General features: G+C 42.6%; 1 protein-coding gene across 1 annotated transcript in view; it reads left to right on the forward strand.

Moving 5' to 3' along the window:
* LOC127375517 (zinc finger SWIM domain-containing protein 6) overlaps positions 1-14,945 on the forward strand; it is a 45,949-nt gene extending 31,004 nt beyond the window's left edge. The window contains exons 6-14 of the mRNA XM_051421446.1: positions 843-1,013; positions 1,137-1,283; positions 1,694-1,840; positions 2,773-3,033; positions 3,938-4,073; positions 9,522-9,679; positions 9,856-10,019; positions 10,936-11,017; positions 11,126-14,945. Of these exons, the coding sequence (XP_051277406.1) occupies positions 843-1,013; positions 1,137-1,283; positions 1,694-1,840; positions 2,773-3,033; positions 3,938-4,073; positions 9,522-9,679; positions 9,856-10,019; positions 10,936-11,017; positions 11,126-11,991 (2,132 nt within the window). The 3' untranslated portion in view covers positions 11,992-14,945. The remainder of the gene's footprint in view (positions 1-842; positions 1,014-1,136; positions 1,284-1,693; positions 1,841-2,772; positions 3,034-3,937; positions 4,074-9,521; positions 9,680-9,855; positions 10,020-10,935; positions 11,018-11,125) is intronic.
* The last annotated feature ends 962 nt before the right edge of the window (positions 14,946-15,907 follow it).

Raw genomic sequence — 15,907 nt, forward strand, 5'->3', positions numbered from 1 at the left:
GAAAAAAACTATTTTTATTTCTAATGCCACCTTTAGATATTTTTATTCAATGCTTTATTAATGTGCCACATTATGTCATATTTTTACATTCAGATATCTTCATTTCCCGAAAACTATTGATACAAGTAATTGTTTGCAACTATATCAGCATATACATCGATCAGCTGTAACATTATGAGCACTGACAGGTGAAGTGAATAACACTGATTATGTTGTTATCATGGCACCTGTCAGTAGGTGGGATATATGAGGCAGCAAGTTAACATTTTGTCCTCAAAATGATGTTAGAAGCAGGAAAAATGGGCAACCATAAGGATTTGAGCGACTTTGACAGGGGCCAAATTGTAATGGCTAGACGACTGGGTCAGAGCATCTCCAAAACTGTAGCTCTTGTGAAGTGTTTCCGGTCTGTAGTGGTCAGTACCTATCAAAAGTGGTGAACGCAGTCGGTTGGGTATGGGGCTGCATAGCATTATGACTACCCGGTCATAATGTTATTATGGCTGATCTGTGTATTTCTGCCATTCCTTAAAGTCTCCATGCCACCATCTTGCCACCCCATGAATATTTCTCCAGATCCACCCCTGAGCTGAAAACAGTGGCTCTCTCCCTTAAAACTGCCACCCTTGTTAGTAGTGTAGGTGATGGTTGAGTTTGTTTATAGTAATTATGTCCCAAAAATGAACATGTTATTAATAGATATTGAAACGCGAGGGCATTTAAGACAAAAAAGACAAAACCAAATGACCATGCACATGGACCGTACCTGCCTTCTTCTCACTGAAGGTGATTGAATTCACTCACACCTCCTCCTCATTTCTCCTCCTCTTCTTCTTCTACAGAGATGCGTCCCCACAGGACTGTGTTCACACGGGCCATTGAGGCCTGTGACCTACACTGGCAGGACCGACACCTCCAGCACATTATCGCCAGTGACCTCTATGCTAACTACTGTTACCATGACAACCAGGAGGGCTCCCTCTTTGACGCACGCGGCTGGCCCTTGTGGCATGGTGAGTCTGTGTGTATGTAGGTGTGTGTGAGTGCATGTGTCATATTAGTTATATGTGCACATACTTAGAAAGTCTAGTAGCCAGTGAAAGAATATTTGGGTTAAAACTTTGTGTTTTCCTCAGAACATGTCCCAACGGCCTGTGCCAGGGTGGATGCCCTGCGTTCGCATGGTTACCCAAGAGAAGCCCTTCGACTGGCCATCGCTGTGGTGAACACGTTACGACGGCAACAGCAGAGGCAACTGGAGCACTTCCGCCGACATAAGAAAGGTGAAGCTAGTTTTTATTCTTCAGCTTTTTCTGTACAGTCAGAATACAAATTAGCAAGTGAATCATTCTCACTAACGTATCATACATACAAACACCATCATCCTACATCCATCCCATACATAAATACCCTACAATATCAAGAAACAATTCTCCAAAAATCCTCCAGCTGTAAAGCTTGTTTTTAAGTCATCTATTTTTGGAAACCAGGGTAATTAATTGCCAATAGCAAAAAAAAACTGTTGTGTGGTTGTTGAAATAACAATTTCTTTCAAAAGCCAGTTCAGTTTATTTTTCATTAGTTGTCCTTATCATTTCATTTGATTTAAAAAGTGTTCATTTTCCTAGTGCTGGTCATTTTAAACATATATATATTTCAGTTAAAAATCTTTGTCTTCTGTGTCTTGTCTCAGAGTTGCTCCATAAAGGCCATACCTCCATAACCAACATGGAGGGCTGGGTAGGACACCCCCTGGATCCCATTGGTACCCTGTTCAGCACCCTGACAGAGTCAGGACGAGTGGGAGAGGAGGGCGCTAACACCTGCTTGGACCTCTCAGGTGCTGCTGACTTACAGTAACTGGCATCCTGAATCAAACAAATTCACACATGTTTACTTAAATATAGCTCCGGTGCTATGGCAGCATATGAAACTTCTGAGCCAACACAAATCCAAAAAAGATTATACTGTATGTTTTGTGTATGCTTTCCTAGTACCACATACTTGTAGTATATGATTTGTATATGAAATATATGCTGTATAATAACATACTGTATACACGGGTAACATAAGTATAGCATTGTACAAAATGGACAGGGCTATAATCATGAAGGTTCATAAACATTTTTATAAAATGTGCATTTTTCAACATGCTGTATATTCCCAGGGACTGATTTTTAGGATTTATACTCAAATTCCTGTCTTGTAGAGTAACTTTTTATGCTTTAGGCACATAATAAGACCTATTTGTCAGGTCTTTCATATTTACATTAAATTGCAGATGTTTGAAAGTATATTTCTTAAGGGTGCATTCACCTTCAGTCTCTTTGTCTTATCTTATCATGCCTCCTCTCCTGATTCTTCAGTTCTCCTCTCCTACGCTCCGCGATCACTCTGTCCCTCATTGCCTCCTCTGCTCACAGAAATAGCCCTCTCCTCTGAGGTAGAGAAATGAACAGAGGAATGCTCCTGAGCCATCTTTATTTTGGATGGTCGTTGGGTCAGACCTCTACTGTGTGACTGACACAGTGGTTTTCCATAGGAGACAGTCTCATCTAGTGTCCAAAACCTCAGAGAATAACACAGACATTGACTACCACTTTGTGCCAACTCAGTGCCTTTGTTTCAGATTCCTTTCTCCTCATCTAACTCTATTTTCTCTTCTCTCTCTCTCTCCCCCTCCTCATCTAACTCTATTTTCTCTTCTCTCTCTCTCTCTCTCTCTCTCTCTCTCTCTCTCTCTCTCTCTCTCTCTCTCTCTCTCCTTCACAGACTGCTCCAGTGTTGTAAGCCGAGCAGAACTACAGCGAATGCCCGTGCAGCGATTGCTAGGAGACGGTGAATCGTACGTGGCGCTGGCAGTGGAGACGGCTCTCATCGGCTTAGGCCAGCAGCGGGTGATGCCCGATGGGCTGTACGCTCAAGAGAAGGTGTGTCGCAATGAAGAGCAGCTATTGGCCAAGCTGCAGGAAGTGGAACTGGACGACTCCCTGGTCAAAATCTTCCGTAAACAGGCCGTCTTTCTACTAGAGGGTGAGAGAGCAAAAAGATAATATTTCACCCCTATTGTCCCTTCATTTCACTACACTTCCCAGCAGTCTCCACACATACAGACGCACCTCCTCTCTTTCTTTTCTCTCCCACCAACTCACCAAGAACCTACACATTCTTGCTAAAACAGGAAAAAACACATTGGACTCTGTCTCACTATTTATTATCCTTTCATTTTGTGGTGCAAATAGAGGCTGAGCTGCCCTGGGCCAGACCAAAATGAGCTCTTTACACAGTAACACCAGGGGTATTGTGTCAGCACACACGCGTGCACATACAACAGTGTGTACATTTACAGGACTGGGGCTGAAACAGAATGAGTTTGGTTATGGGAAAGGCAAGAGAAGGAGGAAGGGGGGAGTGGCACATCCTGAAGGGCCCTGCCCAGTCAAACTCCACTCCAGTCCCCACCCAAACCCCAGCCCTGCGACCACCCACCTCTGGCTCCATTACTAATAGAGCACCAGGCTCCGAGGCCTCTGTGGGCCCCTGGAGGCTGCAGCCGCGCCACTGTGTGATGTGGTCTGTGGCTTAGGAGCCTGTTGGGGTTTAAAATAACCCACCAGAGATGAGGGGAAGTGCAGGAAGAGACGAGGGGGAGGGAAGGGAGAGAGTGTGAGGCCTGCACACACGACCATATGGTTCTTGACGTCACAGGTTGTTTTAATGCCGCGTGGCTTTGCCTCTTTCAGGGTGGGAGGGATAGACCAGATAAGTCAATACCGTAAAAGGCATAACTCAGTATGCAACAAAATGAAAATTCTGTTGTTGTTTTGTTGTATATTTATACTTTGTATAGCATAAATTTGATGAAAACACCATAACCTTTGAAATGACAGAGGTAATTGTTTTATCAGTGAATTTCTTTTTTCTGTTTTTTGTGCAGGTGGTCCATACTCTGGCCTTGGAGAGATCGTCCACAGAGAGAGTGTTCCCATGCACACCTTCGCCCGCTATCTTTTTACCTCTCTCCTACCTCACGACGCTGAACTGGCGTACAAAATTGCACTGAGAGCCATGCGGTAGGTCTCTTCAGTGTGTGTGTGCGCGCTTTTGTGTGTGTGTGTGCGTGTTGCTGTAATCATGTCAAAACCTTGTAAATCAAATTTTATTGATTTTCATTTGTAGAATTAAATGCTGATCCTTGGATTAAGAAAGTCTTCATGAGTTTGAGCTAATGGAGCCTTTTAAAAAATTACAATGGAAACCTCTTAAATAGAGGGTGGCCACTCACAAAATATGTCTGTTTTTCTAAAGCGGAGACCAAAACCTCAGACTTCTTGTGATCATCTGACTGTAATTAGACTGCATTGCTTGTTTAGTACCTCTTGCAGATTGCAGTCAAACTCAACGCACTCAGATTTCAGTTGTTAATCACCTGATCAAATTCAGATTTGTCCAAAATCCAAAGCTCTCAACCTTGTAAAAATGTTTGATATTGTAATGCATCTAATACAACTAAAGTAACTAACCTAAACATTACAAGATAGTGTGTAGTGACCTCTCCATTTGTTTGCAGTCTTGTGCGTGCTCTCCTCAAGCTTTAAACTCAGACACTGTGGCTAAATCATGGTTATTATGAAAGGATTTTAGAAATACAAGGACAGTAAAAAATATAGAGCGTTTTTATTTGTGCTTGTGTGTTTGTGCCCATGTGTTTATTTGGTGTCTGTCCTGGGTCTGACTGTGCGTTTTCCATGTGATCTCTCTATATTAAGCTTCTGTGTGTATTCATCTGTGGACAATGTGTACATGTGTATGTGTGTTAATCAGTCTGCGCTGCTGTGTTTTGATGTTGTGACTAGTGGGAGCTGGATCAGTGAATATTAATTACATTAATGAGAGTGTAATTAGTGTGGCTGTAATGAGGAGGAAGCACACACACTCACACACACACACACACACACATACACACACACACACGCAGGGCCAACAGGGAGAGGGCAGTGTGGTTAAGATGTTTGTTGTGTTTCTACAAAGCTAGGCTTCTCCATCGCTGAGAAACTGGCAAATGATTAGTGAATGAATGAGAAGTGAGTTTTTCTGGCTTGTACCGCCATGTGTCACAGTCGGCCGAACGGAGAACAAACGGACAACAAACACATCGTTTACACTTTTCTCCAGTTAACCAGTTAGGAGGCGTCAGGAATTGAAATAATGTGCTTACAAAACCAAAACAACATGGTTGGCTTTCTCATTTAGGGGCTCTGTGGTTTCAAGGTTGCACATCCAACCGCTGAGTGTCCCCTCCTTGCCTCTAAACCCACGTCCCAAACCTGTTTTCCCTGAGTCAGCCACTCCCCTCCCTGCCTCCCTTGCCACTTCCCTTCACCTTCCCCGTTTCCTCCCCTCACCTCCTCCATCCTCACTCCTGTGGTGTTAAACCGGCGATTTAGAATAATATGGCCACTTATGGGTGCTCCTGGGAGCCAGGGGTGTCTACTCAGCACATAATGAATGTGTGTAATGTAGCGTAGTGTAATATGATAGCATATACCTCCCTGCTCCCACGGGACGGCGGACAGTTAAATATAGAGGAGGAGGTAAAGGAACCAGGGCTATTTTAATGGACCCATTATCACACTATCATTGATACAAGGAGAGAGAGAAAGTCTAGCTCTCTCTCATTTACACACACACACACTTTTTCACTTTCCACTTGCTTACTCTGTTTGTCTTCGTCTTCACAGTTGCTCTCCAGCTTTTTTTTTTAATACAAGGGAGTGAGACTGCCTCCATACACAAATGCATATGCAGTAGATTTAGCAGAGTATTTTAAAGTGTGTGTGTGTGTGTGTGTGTGTGTGTGTGTGTGTGTGTTTGTGTGTTTGTGTGTTTGTGTGTGTGTTTGTGTGTTTGTGTGTTTGTGTTTGTTTGTGTGTGTGTGTGTGTGTGTGTGTGTGTGTGTGTGTGTGTGTGTTTATGCGCTGTGCATGAGGTTAATTAAAGCGTGTGAGAGCAGCATATGCTGCGCGATGGCTTGGTGTGAGCGGCCAACACAAAAACAGTGGAGCTGCCTACTGGTTCACGGTCTGCCCAGATTTTGACTGCAGCCACAGAAGAAGCTCTCTCCAGAGACTGTCCTTATCGCAACTCTTTGGAAGCCAAAGAGACAAATCCCAGCCGCCTGTTATCATATGAGATTTCCATTTGAGATACAAGTCTTCCAATGCTAATGGATCTAGATCCTCGCTGTAATCCGCAACCTTTGATCCTCTGCATAATCCATAATCTTTGAATATACAGCCCTGTGTATCACAACTGTAGTCTGAGGATACAATGATAGCACAATGATGTACCAATGACACTCACACTTACACTCCAAGTTAGGCCAAATTGTGTAGCCCTGCACAGTCTGATACCACCTGAAAATGTGTTTATATGAAAAATTTCACTTCAAATTAAGATGCAGGGAATCTGTAGTTACAGTAGCAGAGGAAATAATCAGATTACTAAAAAATTGCCCATACTACACTATAAAAATATGACTACAAGTAAAAGCACATATGTTCTGTCAATCACAAGTACTCATAATGGCCCCTATAAGTGATGTATAATTATATTAATGGATTATTATTACTGATACATAACATGTATGCTGCAATTCAGTGTTTAGCGAGGTGAAGCTATTTTCAACATATAATCTTGGGTAGTGTCGGTAGCAGTGCATTATATTTTAGAAACTGATCATATGCTTTGTATGTAGAGCCCTAATCTAAAAAGTAACACATGAAGTAAACCACTTGTTGGTGCAATGGTGCAATATCATCAGCATCTTGTTTTTCTTTTATATATCTTAGCATGTGGACCAAAACTACTGCTCTATCACCACAGATACTGTACCCTGGAGTAGAAAGTATTACTGTGCATGTGTGTATGGCTTAATATCTTTGTTTTAATTCAGTTGAACGATTACATGAACCTCTGAGTTGGAGAAAATCCTTCTACTCTTGGTGCTCATAAAACTTGAAAAACAAAAAGAAAAGGACAGACGTCACCTAAAAATAAGGCGGTTCTGGATCAGTGAGAGGTTGATATTTTTTAGTCTTTTACCTGACGATGAATACATTTGGATGACGTATTTGTTGTGTGGAAGATGAGGCTTCACTGAAAGCAGATGTCATTTCAAGCATCCGAGGCACTTTAGAGGAGTGAAATGAAATTTGGGGTTACGTTTCGGGTCATGTAAGAATTGATCCCTCCCGTCAGACATTATGAAGGTTTCCAACTTTGAGTTTGTGTATAGAGTGGAGGTCTTCCAGCGGATGTGACACTTGGTTGATCGATGTATGCTTGATAGATTATTAAAGTGAAGGGTGTTTACAGTCTGAGGGGGAAAGGAGCATGAGGTAGAGAGGTCAGTAGTCATGGTGATACTGACCAGAAACCCAAAAGGCCTCAGGATTTAGGTAAAACCTGAGAAGACTGCTTTTTATCAAAGTTTCTTCCTCTCTGTCACTTATATGTGGATTTGAATATGTTAATATGCAATTCAGTATATATGTGCTAGTGACTGCCTCATAAATAATCTTCCCAGTACCAAAAAAACTACCGTGTCGCTGCTAAATATCTGTCTTCCGTAGTCCCTCGCAGACTTCCTCCACACCACTGCCCTTGATTATTTCTGTAGCGATAAGTATTGCTGTGTCCCTTTCAGATGTGACAGGGTGCTACAGTGCCACAGGACCCGTTTGACACCAGAGCTACCCCCCTCCCCCTCGCTACCTCACACGGAATTGATTGCCTCTTCCAGCTCGCTGTTAGTGTTTTATATATCATTGATAATGCATGCTTATATCCAGTCACGACAGTGCTGTAAAGAAATATGTGTTTAATTTGATGTTTTGAGTGTACTTGACATTGAGTTGAGAGTTTGTATAGTGCTATCGCATAGAGAAGATGATCATGTTTATAGCCAGTATGCACCGATTTGCAGTAGTTTAACAAGGCGCTCGATGAGAACGCTACCGTAGCAGAGATTGTACTGTACTTGTGCTTGGATTGAATGCTTCAGCACCCCATTAGGATTTTTTCATCATTTATTTTCTTTTTGGTTCCCATAGAACAATAGCCCAGTATGGATTTTCCTCCCAACATTTTGAGGAGGTTATTTTTCAGCAGGCCAGGCCTCTCAAGCTCCTATCCAATGGAGGCCTCTGGGTCTCTGGTGAAAACCAAACAAAGACAGGAATGTTGATGAGGCCTCCATCTTTACCCAGGGCTCTTTTTTTTTTGCTTTGCTACACCCCAGGAATCTTCCAGAAGGCCCCAGTGTGGTGGAAGCTTTTAGCAGCTCTTTAGATGTGTGTGGAGTGAACCCGGCTGTTGCTAGGGCTTCCAAACTTCTCCATTTTACACCAAGTGTCAGTGTTCACACTCGCACGCATTTCGACTGAGTTTTTGTCACCTCGTCTCTCCGAGAGACGAGGCCCGCTTGTGCCCTCTTGGGCAAAACCGAGTGACGAAGAGGCTGTTTTTGTACATGCCTTCACTCAGGTGGCAACAGTATCACATGCACTTTGCTCTGAAATTGAAACTGGCATTTAGCATCACATTGCATTTACTGGGCTGCTTTGATGTGTTTTCAAAAGGGCAGGTGTGTGTGTCTCTCTCTCTTTCACTGAGTGTGTGTGTGTGTGTGTGTGTGTGTGTGTGTGTGTGTGTGTGTGTGTGCATGCATGCGTGTGTGCCGGCTCTTTTCATTCATGTGTGTCGGTATTTGTTTGATGTGTGTCCAGCCTTACAGGGCTGGAAGGTGAATTCCTTAATTTCCCCGTGGACTCAATTAGCTTTGTGATTGGCTGAGAGAAGGCCAGGTTGTGCTGTCTTCTGAAGGAAAGAAGACCTTTGAAACTGAGGTGGGAGCAGAGGGAAGAGAAGTGAAGCAGAATAGGAGATGAGCCGGCCACAGTGGTAATGGTGGTGGTGCTTGTGGTGCTGGAGAAAACTTGGCCCTGTCAGTGTTATTATAATGAGTGAGAGAAACTAGTGAAGCTCCTTCATCCACTAGCAGGTGTTGCGTGGCTCTGACTTCATTATGACCAATTAGAGTGAAGAAAATACTAATTATACCTTGGTTTCTAGGTGATTAAATACTAGGTTGGAAGTAAATTGCAGGGATAGACTAACTGTAATCCCCCTGTGATGTCTAAAGTCATTTTCATTTTGAAGTCACTTTCAGACCATCATAATGAAGACTTTTTCTGTCTGTACAGTATTTCTGTCTGTCTGCTTGTTACTGTATGAAGAAAGAAGTGATTTCACTGTTTGATGATTCATGGACCTTTAGTGTCCAATTATCATTCTCTCCATTTCTCTACCACTCTGTCTTTTTTACCCTAACACCCCTTTTTTTCATGCTCTGGTACAATGTACCATATTATTTTATGTCATGTATTTAATTGAAGTGGATTGGTTTCTGCAGAATAGCGCTTTTCTGACCTAATTTTCTGTGTCTGTTTCTCCGTCAGGTTGCCGGTGTTGGAGTCGACGGCCTCGTCCGGTGACCTGTCGAGACCCCACCACATTGTGTCAGTGGTGCCCAACCGCTACCCGCGCTGGTTCACCCTGAGCCACATAGAGTCTCAGCAGTGTGAGCTGGCCTCCACCATGCTCACTGCTGCCAAAGGTGCAGATATATTCACAAAACACACATATTGTACACAGCACAAGGCCTATGCTGGTAACTTACTCAATGATATTGATGATTCTCAGATAGCATTAACAAAAAACACATTAATACAAATAAGTGCAGCAGTAATTTCTATCTACTCTAAAGCATCCCTGTGTTCGATTCCCTTCTAGGTGACAGTCGGAGGCTGGAGACAGTCCTGGAGTCCATCCAGAAAAACATTCACTCCTCGTCTCATATCTTCAAACTGGCACAGGATGCATTCAAGATTGCCACTCTGATGGACAGCCTGCCTGACATCACACTTCTCAAAGTCTCTCTGGAGCTGGGACTGCAGGTACAGGAAAAGCTTACAGCTCTTGAACTGTAAATGTCATAATGATTCAGTTATGGTAAAATCTGTCTAGTCCATGGAAAGACTTTATTCTGGTGTTCATGAAAAAAAGTTTTGGTGGCATCTTGGAATAGAGGAAGATCATGAGGGAACAGTATTTGCACTATAGGGTGCAGTCGTTCCTGTTAAATGACTTTATATTCCATGGCCGTTATATGACCATGCAGAGCAATCGTTAGACCTCATGACTCCCACGAGATGTCACAATACCATTACAGATCCAACTTGGTGTATCCTTTCTGAAATAAAATTTTATTCTGCTTCAAAAACTCACAAAATGAAGTGATTTTTAGACTGGTTTAAAGCTTCCTTTTTCTTTTGCCATATGAAAAACATTTTAATAAATACAGTCTATTATATAGGTAGATTGTGTAATTGATTCCTTCAAGGAAAATGTGGTAGGAAATATTGTTGTTTTTTCATCTTTGCCATTTTCAAGTCTATTCTTTTGTAGTAAACCAGGCTGATCTAGGAGAGACTATATTCCTTGCAATGTCCCCATACATTCCATTATTTAAGTATTTACTTTGAAGGCTTGTTTGAGGGTTTGACATCCTCACAGCAGCTGTGTCCCTCAGCCAGTTACAAAATGCAAATGTGAAGTGAAACAGAAAAAGGGTTTAAGTATGTTTGATGACAAATTAACAAAAATTAAAAATGTGTCTGTTTAATGATTGATGTAATACAGTATTTGCCTTTACAGTTCTTCAACTATAACACTGTTGAAGTGACAGTTGGAGTAGGTAACAAAAAATATTTAACATAGTCTTCAATGGGAATGATGGAGATAGTTTCCTTGTTCAGTTTCCTCTACAACTCACCTGCCATTCTTCCTCCTTTTCTTTCCAATCTTCCTCAGGTGATGAGAATAACTCTGTCTACATTAAACTGGAGGAGGAGAGAGATGGTGCGCTGGTTAGTCACATGTGCCACTGAAGTGGGTAAGTGAGCCTGGTTACTTGTTTCTGTTTTATTGTTCCATGACGTACTCGATCTGATGGCTTAATTTTCCAACTTTCTCGTCATTCTGTCCCATTTGTGTCTGCCAGGTGTGTACGCACTGGACAGCATCATGCAGAGCTGGTTCACCCTCTTCACCCCCACAGAAGCCACCAGTATCGTGGCCACCACTGTCATGTCCAACAGCACTATCGTCCGCCTGCACCTGGACTGCCACCAGCAGGAGAACCTGGCTTCATCTGCCCGCACCCTCGCCCTGCAGTGTGCCATGAAGGACCCCCAGAACTGCGCCCTCTCTGCTCTTACACTCTGTGAAAAGGACCACATTGCCTTCGAGACAGCCTACCAGATTGTACTGGACGCGGCGGCGACAGGGATGAGCTACACACAGCTGTTCACTATAGCACGCTACATGGAACACCGCGGTTACCCGATGAGGGCATATAAGCTGGCGACGTTAGCCATGGCTCATCTGAACCTCAGTTACAACCAGGACACACACCCGGCCATCAATGACGTGCTGTGGGCCTGTGCGCTCAGCCACTCGCTGGGGAAAAACGAGCTTGCCGCCGTCATCCCCCTGGTGGTGAAGAGCGTGAAGTGCGCCACCGTGCTCTCGGACATTTTGCGGAGGTGCACGCTGACCACGCCGGGCATGGTCTCTGCACTGCACAGCCGCAGGAACTCTGGGAAGCTGATGTCCCTGGACAAGGCGCCGCTAAGGCAGCTGCTGGACGCAACCATCGGGGCCTACATCAACACCACGCACTCACGGCTCACACACATCAGCCCGCGCCACTACAGCGAGTTCATCGAGTTCCTGGGGAAGGCCCGGGAGACTTTCATGATGGCTCACGACGGACACATTCAGTTCACCCAGTTCATAGACAACCTGAAACAGATCTACAAGGGCAAAAAGAAACTAATGATGCTTGTGAGGGAGAGGTTCGGCTGAGGGTGAGGCTGGGGATCGCCAAAAGCTCCCCTCCCACTCTAGTACTTTTATATTAACTTGAGTCTGCCTTTTGAACTTCTTTTGGACTTATAAAATAGACAAGTAAAAAGAGGGATGTGACTTGTAGAATGAAGCAAAAAGAGAAAGGAAAAGATGATGAAAAAAATCAACAGAGCCACACGCGGTATTATTGTTATTGCTGTTGTTATTGTTATAAACATTATTACTATTATTATTATTATTAATAATATTATTACTACTATGTGTACAGAAGTGTTTTTATTTTTCAGAAGAGAGGAAATTTGTCATGTTGTGAATGTTGTGTGTATTTCTCTACATGTGTGCGAGAGGAAAATGAAAAGTGAAATGGCTTTTTTTAAATTTTTGTTCCTTTTTTTATTTTTATGATTTAAAGCATCTTTTTTTCCCTTTTTCAGTGTATATTGAGTTATATGTTGTCAAGTGGCTGAAGCCCTTCTACAATAGCGCTCATGTAAAAACAAAAAAGAAGAAGAAGAAGAAGAAGAAGAAGAAGAAGAAGAAGAGAAGAAGAAGAAGAAGAAGAGAAGAGGAGAAGAAGAAGAAGAAGAAGAAGAAGAAGAAGAAGAAGAAGAAGAAGAAGACCAATGTCTCGGCATCCTCAAAGAGAAACTAAGGCTTTAAACCACACAGAGCACCTCCCTCTGTCCAGGCCCTCAGCAGTGGGCGCTGGGCAGCACTGCACAGCTTAGCTCGGCACAGCTTGGGTTAGCACTGACAGAAAGCCGCCATCAGCATTTCTTAAGACACAGCAGTAGCAGCAGCAGCAGCACTTGAGCAGCCATTAGTTTTCTCTGGGTCCCAGGCATTAGCTTCATTACACACAACAATGCTCTTAGCTAACTCGTGTTGTTGTTATGGTTGTAATCTTCCCCACCTCCATAATGAGTACCTGCTTCAGACAGAGGACAGTATGCAGGCACTACAATGATGGCACATTAGACAAAGATAATGAGTATTATTGTTACATTAATGTGATGTACTACAGCTGTGATTTTTAACAGCCCAAGTTTGACTAAATAACCGTTATAGTTGAGTTTTCTAGTTTAAAGTAGATACCCAGAGGGAGAAAACTACCTCATGATACGGTATTGAACCTGCTCCCTTTTTTTCCTTTTTCTTTTTTTTTTTGCTATCATGATATTTATCATCTATGATAGCTGACAGTGTTAATTAAACAGTGAGACCAAGGTTATTATGAGGAGATGTGGAGTCAGATTCCTGCTGAGGTGTTTCTGCGCTCAGCTCTGCTGTACGTCACTGCCCTGGCATCGGTACTTACACCCCCCCAAAAATTGGCTCTAACACACTTGGAAGATGTGTCAGTATGTCAGTCCCCTCTCATCTCTACAGCCACCGTTGTATGGTATTTTCAGACTAGGCCAGTGTCATTTCCCTCTGTGCATGTGAATCATAGAAATTAGACTTTCTACTGTTATAGTTCATTGTGTGGAACCTTCAGTAATTGTCAACCAGAACGTTCTCAGGGATTTCTCTACACAGGAAAAAAGGCGGAACAAATGAACGACTGACTACAGGAAAAAGACAAAAACATGACACAACATGAGTGAGCATTTATTGTACTCTGTATATATGCCATAGTATATGTCTGAATATGGAGGATCTGAAAGTATATGTTAACTAATTTATACAGAGTATTCTATGTAATGTGAAATACTTGAAGCCGCTGTAGTTTGCTCTCTCTCTCGCTCTCCTTCTCTCTTTTGTCTTCTCTTTTTTTCTCTTTTGTTGAAAACAGAACATATCAGAAGGACTAGACTGACCTTGTTGATGGCTTTTTGGACTCTCAAGGCCTCATGTGTTCACATTTGAGACGCTGGATCCCATCAGAAATGCAGGATGAGTCAGATTGTGATGGCGGAGAAAAACATTGTTGTTCATTCCTGCTGACTAAAGCATAGAAAGGGGATGGAGGTAGACTACTTCAGGCCATTGGTCAATAAATGTTTGAAAACACAATACAGGATTTCTTAAAAGTACTTAATTATGCATGTAAGCTGTTGCACTAGCCTAGTTTTCCATAGGATCCTATGGGGAAAAATAACTATAATGTGCTTTATACAGGAGCTAATTGGAGATGAATCTGGTTAAAAATCATGTATTATGTGTCCAGCCTTACATGCATTTAAGGACATCTCGTGGCTGAAGTCTGCCTCATTTTGCAGTAATATAACCCTTGTCAAAGTAACTTCATAGTTGTGCAACTCAACCAGACTCACAATGATATTTATGCACAGGTTCAAACTAGCTAAGAATAAAAATCGAGTCTCATCAGTTCTTCTTTCATTCACTGCAGAATTTCCAGTGTCCTCTGCATTGTTCAGCTGTCCTATCATTACTTGCCTTTTTTTACCTTCTTTACATGTCTGATTTCTTTTTTTTTCTTTGCATCTTTTTCTATCTTGTGTTCATTAAAGATAAAAGCAGCCTTTTCTCTTGCCTTGTCTTAACGCTTTAAAGTAACCAAACAGGAGATCTATCTAACAACCAAACGCGTTCTAAGAGGTGAGAGACAACCCACCTTGGTCCCAGCTTTAGTGTCCTTAATTAGTAAGTGAATGGCTGTGTAACTCATGCTTTAACAAAGCAATTCCTCACGTGTGTTTGGTGAAAAAATACGTTGTCCAGTGTCTCTTGTTCTCTTCAGAAACAATTTCCTCTGAGTCTTTCTAGCTGTTTTTTTTTTTTCTTTTTTTTGTGTAGGAATCTTCTGCTCTCCCATTTTATTTATTACAATGACCCATGTATACATGCTTATGAAATTAAGATTTGATACACCGATATCAATTTATTTATGTAACTAAATCACTGTTTTATAATCTTGTTAATGAGTCAATAATTGATTTTTTTGTTTTTGTTTTTTGTTTTAATAAAAGTTAGTTTTTTGAAATGTATATTTTATGTCCTCTGCTTTTTTGCACCCTGACACAGGAAATGCTTTTTTTTGTACAGCTGCACTTTTGTCTCAAAAGGTCTGTCATGGATTGTTATGGGACGCGGTCTGTGAGCTTGAAGACGTGCGTCGGTCGGCGTATCAGCGAGCGCCGATCAATCAGGACAGTTCAGATCTCCATCAAACAACAGTGTCAGAAGAAGGCAGAGAGGGATCACTCTCGCTGGCAGCAGCTTTCACGCTGTCATTTCAGGCAAGCTGACGAGGAATATGAAATGTATCAATTGATATTCCCATGGTCTTTGTAGCTTCTGTCAGGCAGCCAGGCTCAGCCAACCACAATAACCTGTTTACATGCATCCAACACTGACAGTGGTGCCACAGGATGACTAAATCAGTGTATGTAGTTTGTCAGGTGTGTGTGTGTTTGTATAGACATGTTTTTCTGCATGCTCCTTCTTGTTTGCATGCCTCTGTGTGTCTGTCTTCTTATGAGTGTGTGTGTGTGTGTGTGTGTGTGTGTGTGTGTGTGTGTGTGTGTGTGTGTGTGTGTGTGTGTATGTGTGTGTTAAGGCCTTTAGGGAGCGAATGGGAACAGGTGGTAGCTCCAGACTACAGGAGCTCCTGACAGCAGTAAGGTCCCCAGACTCCCAGCCCCTCATTAAACATTGACACAAAAACACTGCAACTGTCTGTGTGTGAACAGTAATGAAGCGCAGACGGCTACACCGGTATACACACTGCAACTTAGCACAGCACGAGCTCTCAGTTCGCGCCTGTGTGTGTCTGTGTGTGTGTGTGTGTGTGTGTTGTCCATCTGTGTGTGCTCATTAATGAGGCACATTTGTCCATAGAGGTGTCCACTTAGATATTGAGGAATTTGTCAGGTTTAGTAACAAAAGAACCCGTCTGCTGTCAGAGGCCAGACAGAACTGTCCATTTGTTATGTGATGGATCCACGCC

The sequence above is a fragment of the Dicentrarchus labrax genome, unplaced genomic scaffold, assembly GCF_905237075.1.
Source record: "Dicentrarchus labrax unplaced genomic scaffold, dlabrax2021, whole genome shotgun sequence".
In the NCBI taxonomy this organism is placed as follows: domain Eukaryota; kingdom Metazoa; phylum Chordata; class Actinopteri; family Moronidae; genus Dicentrarchus; species Dicentrarchus labrax.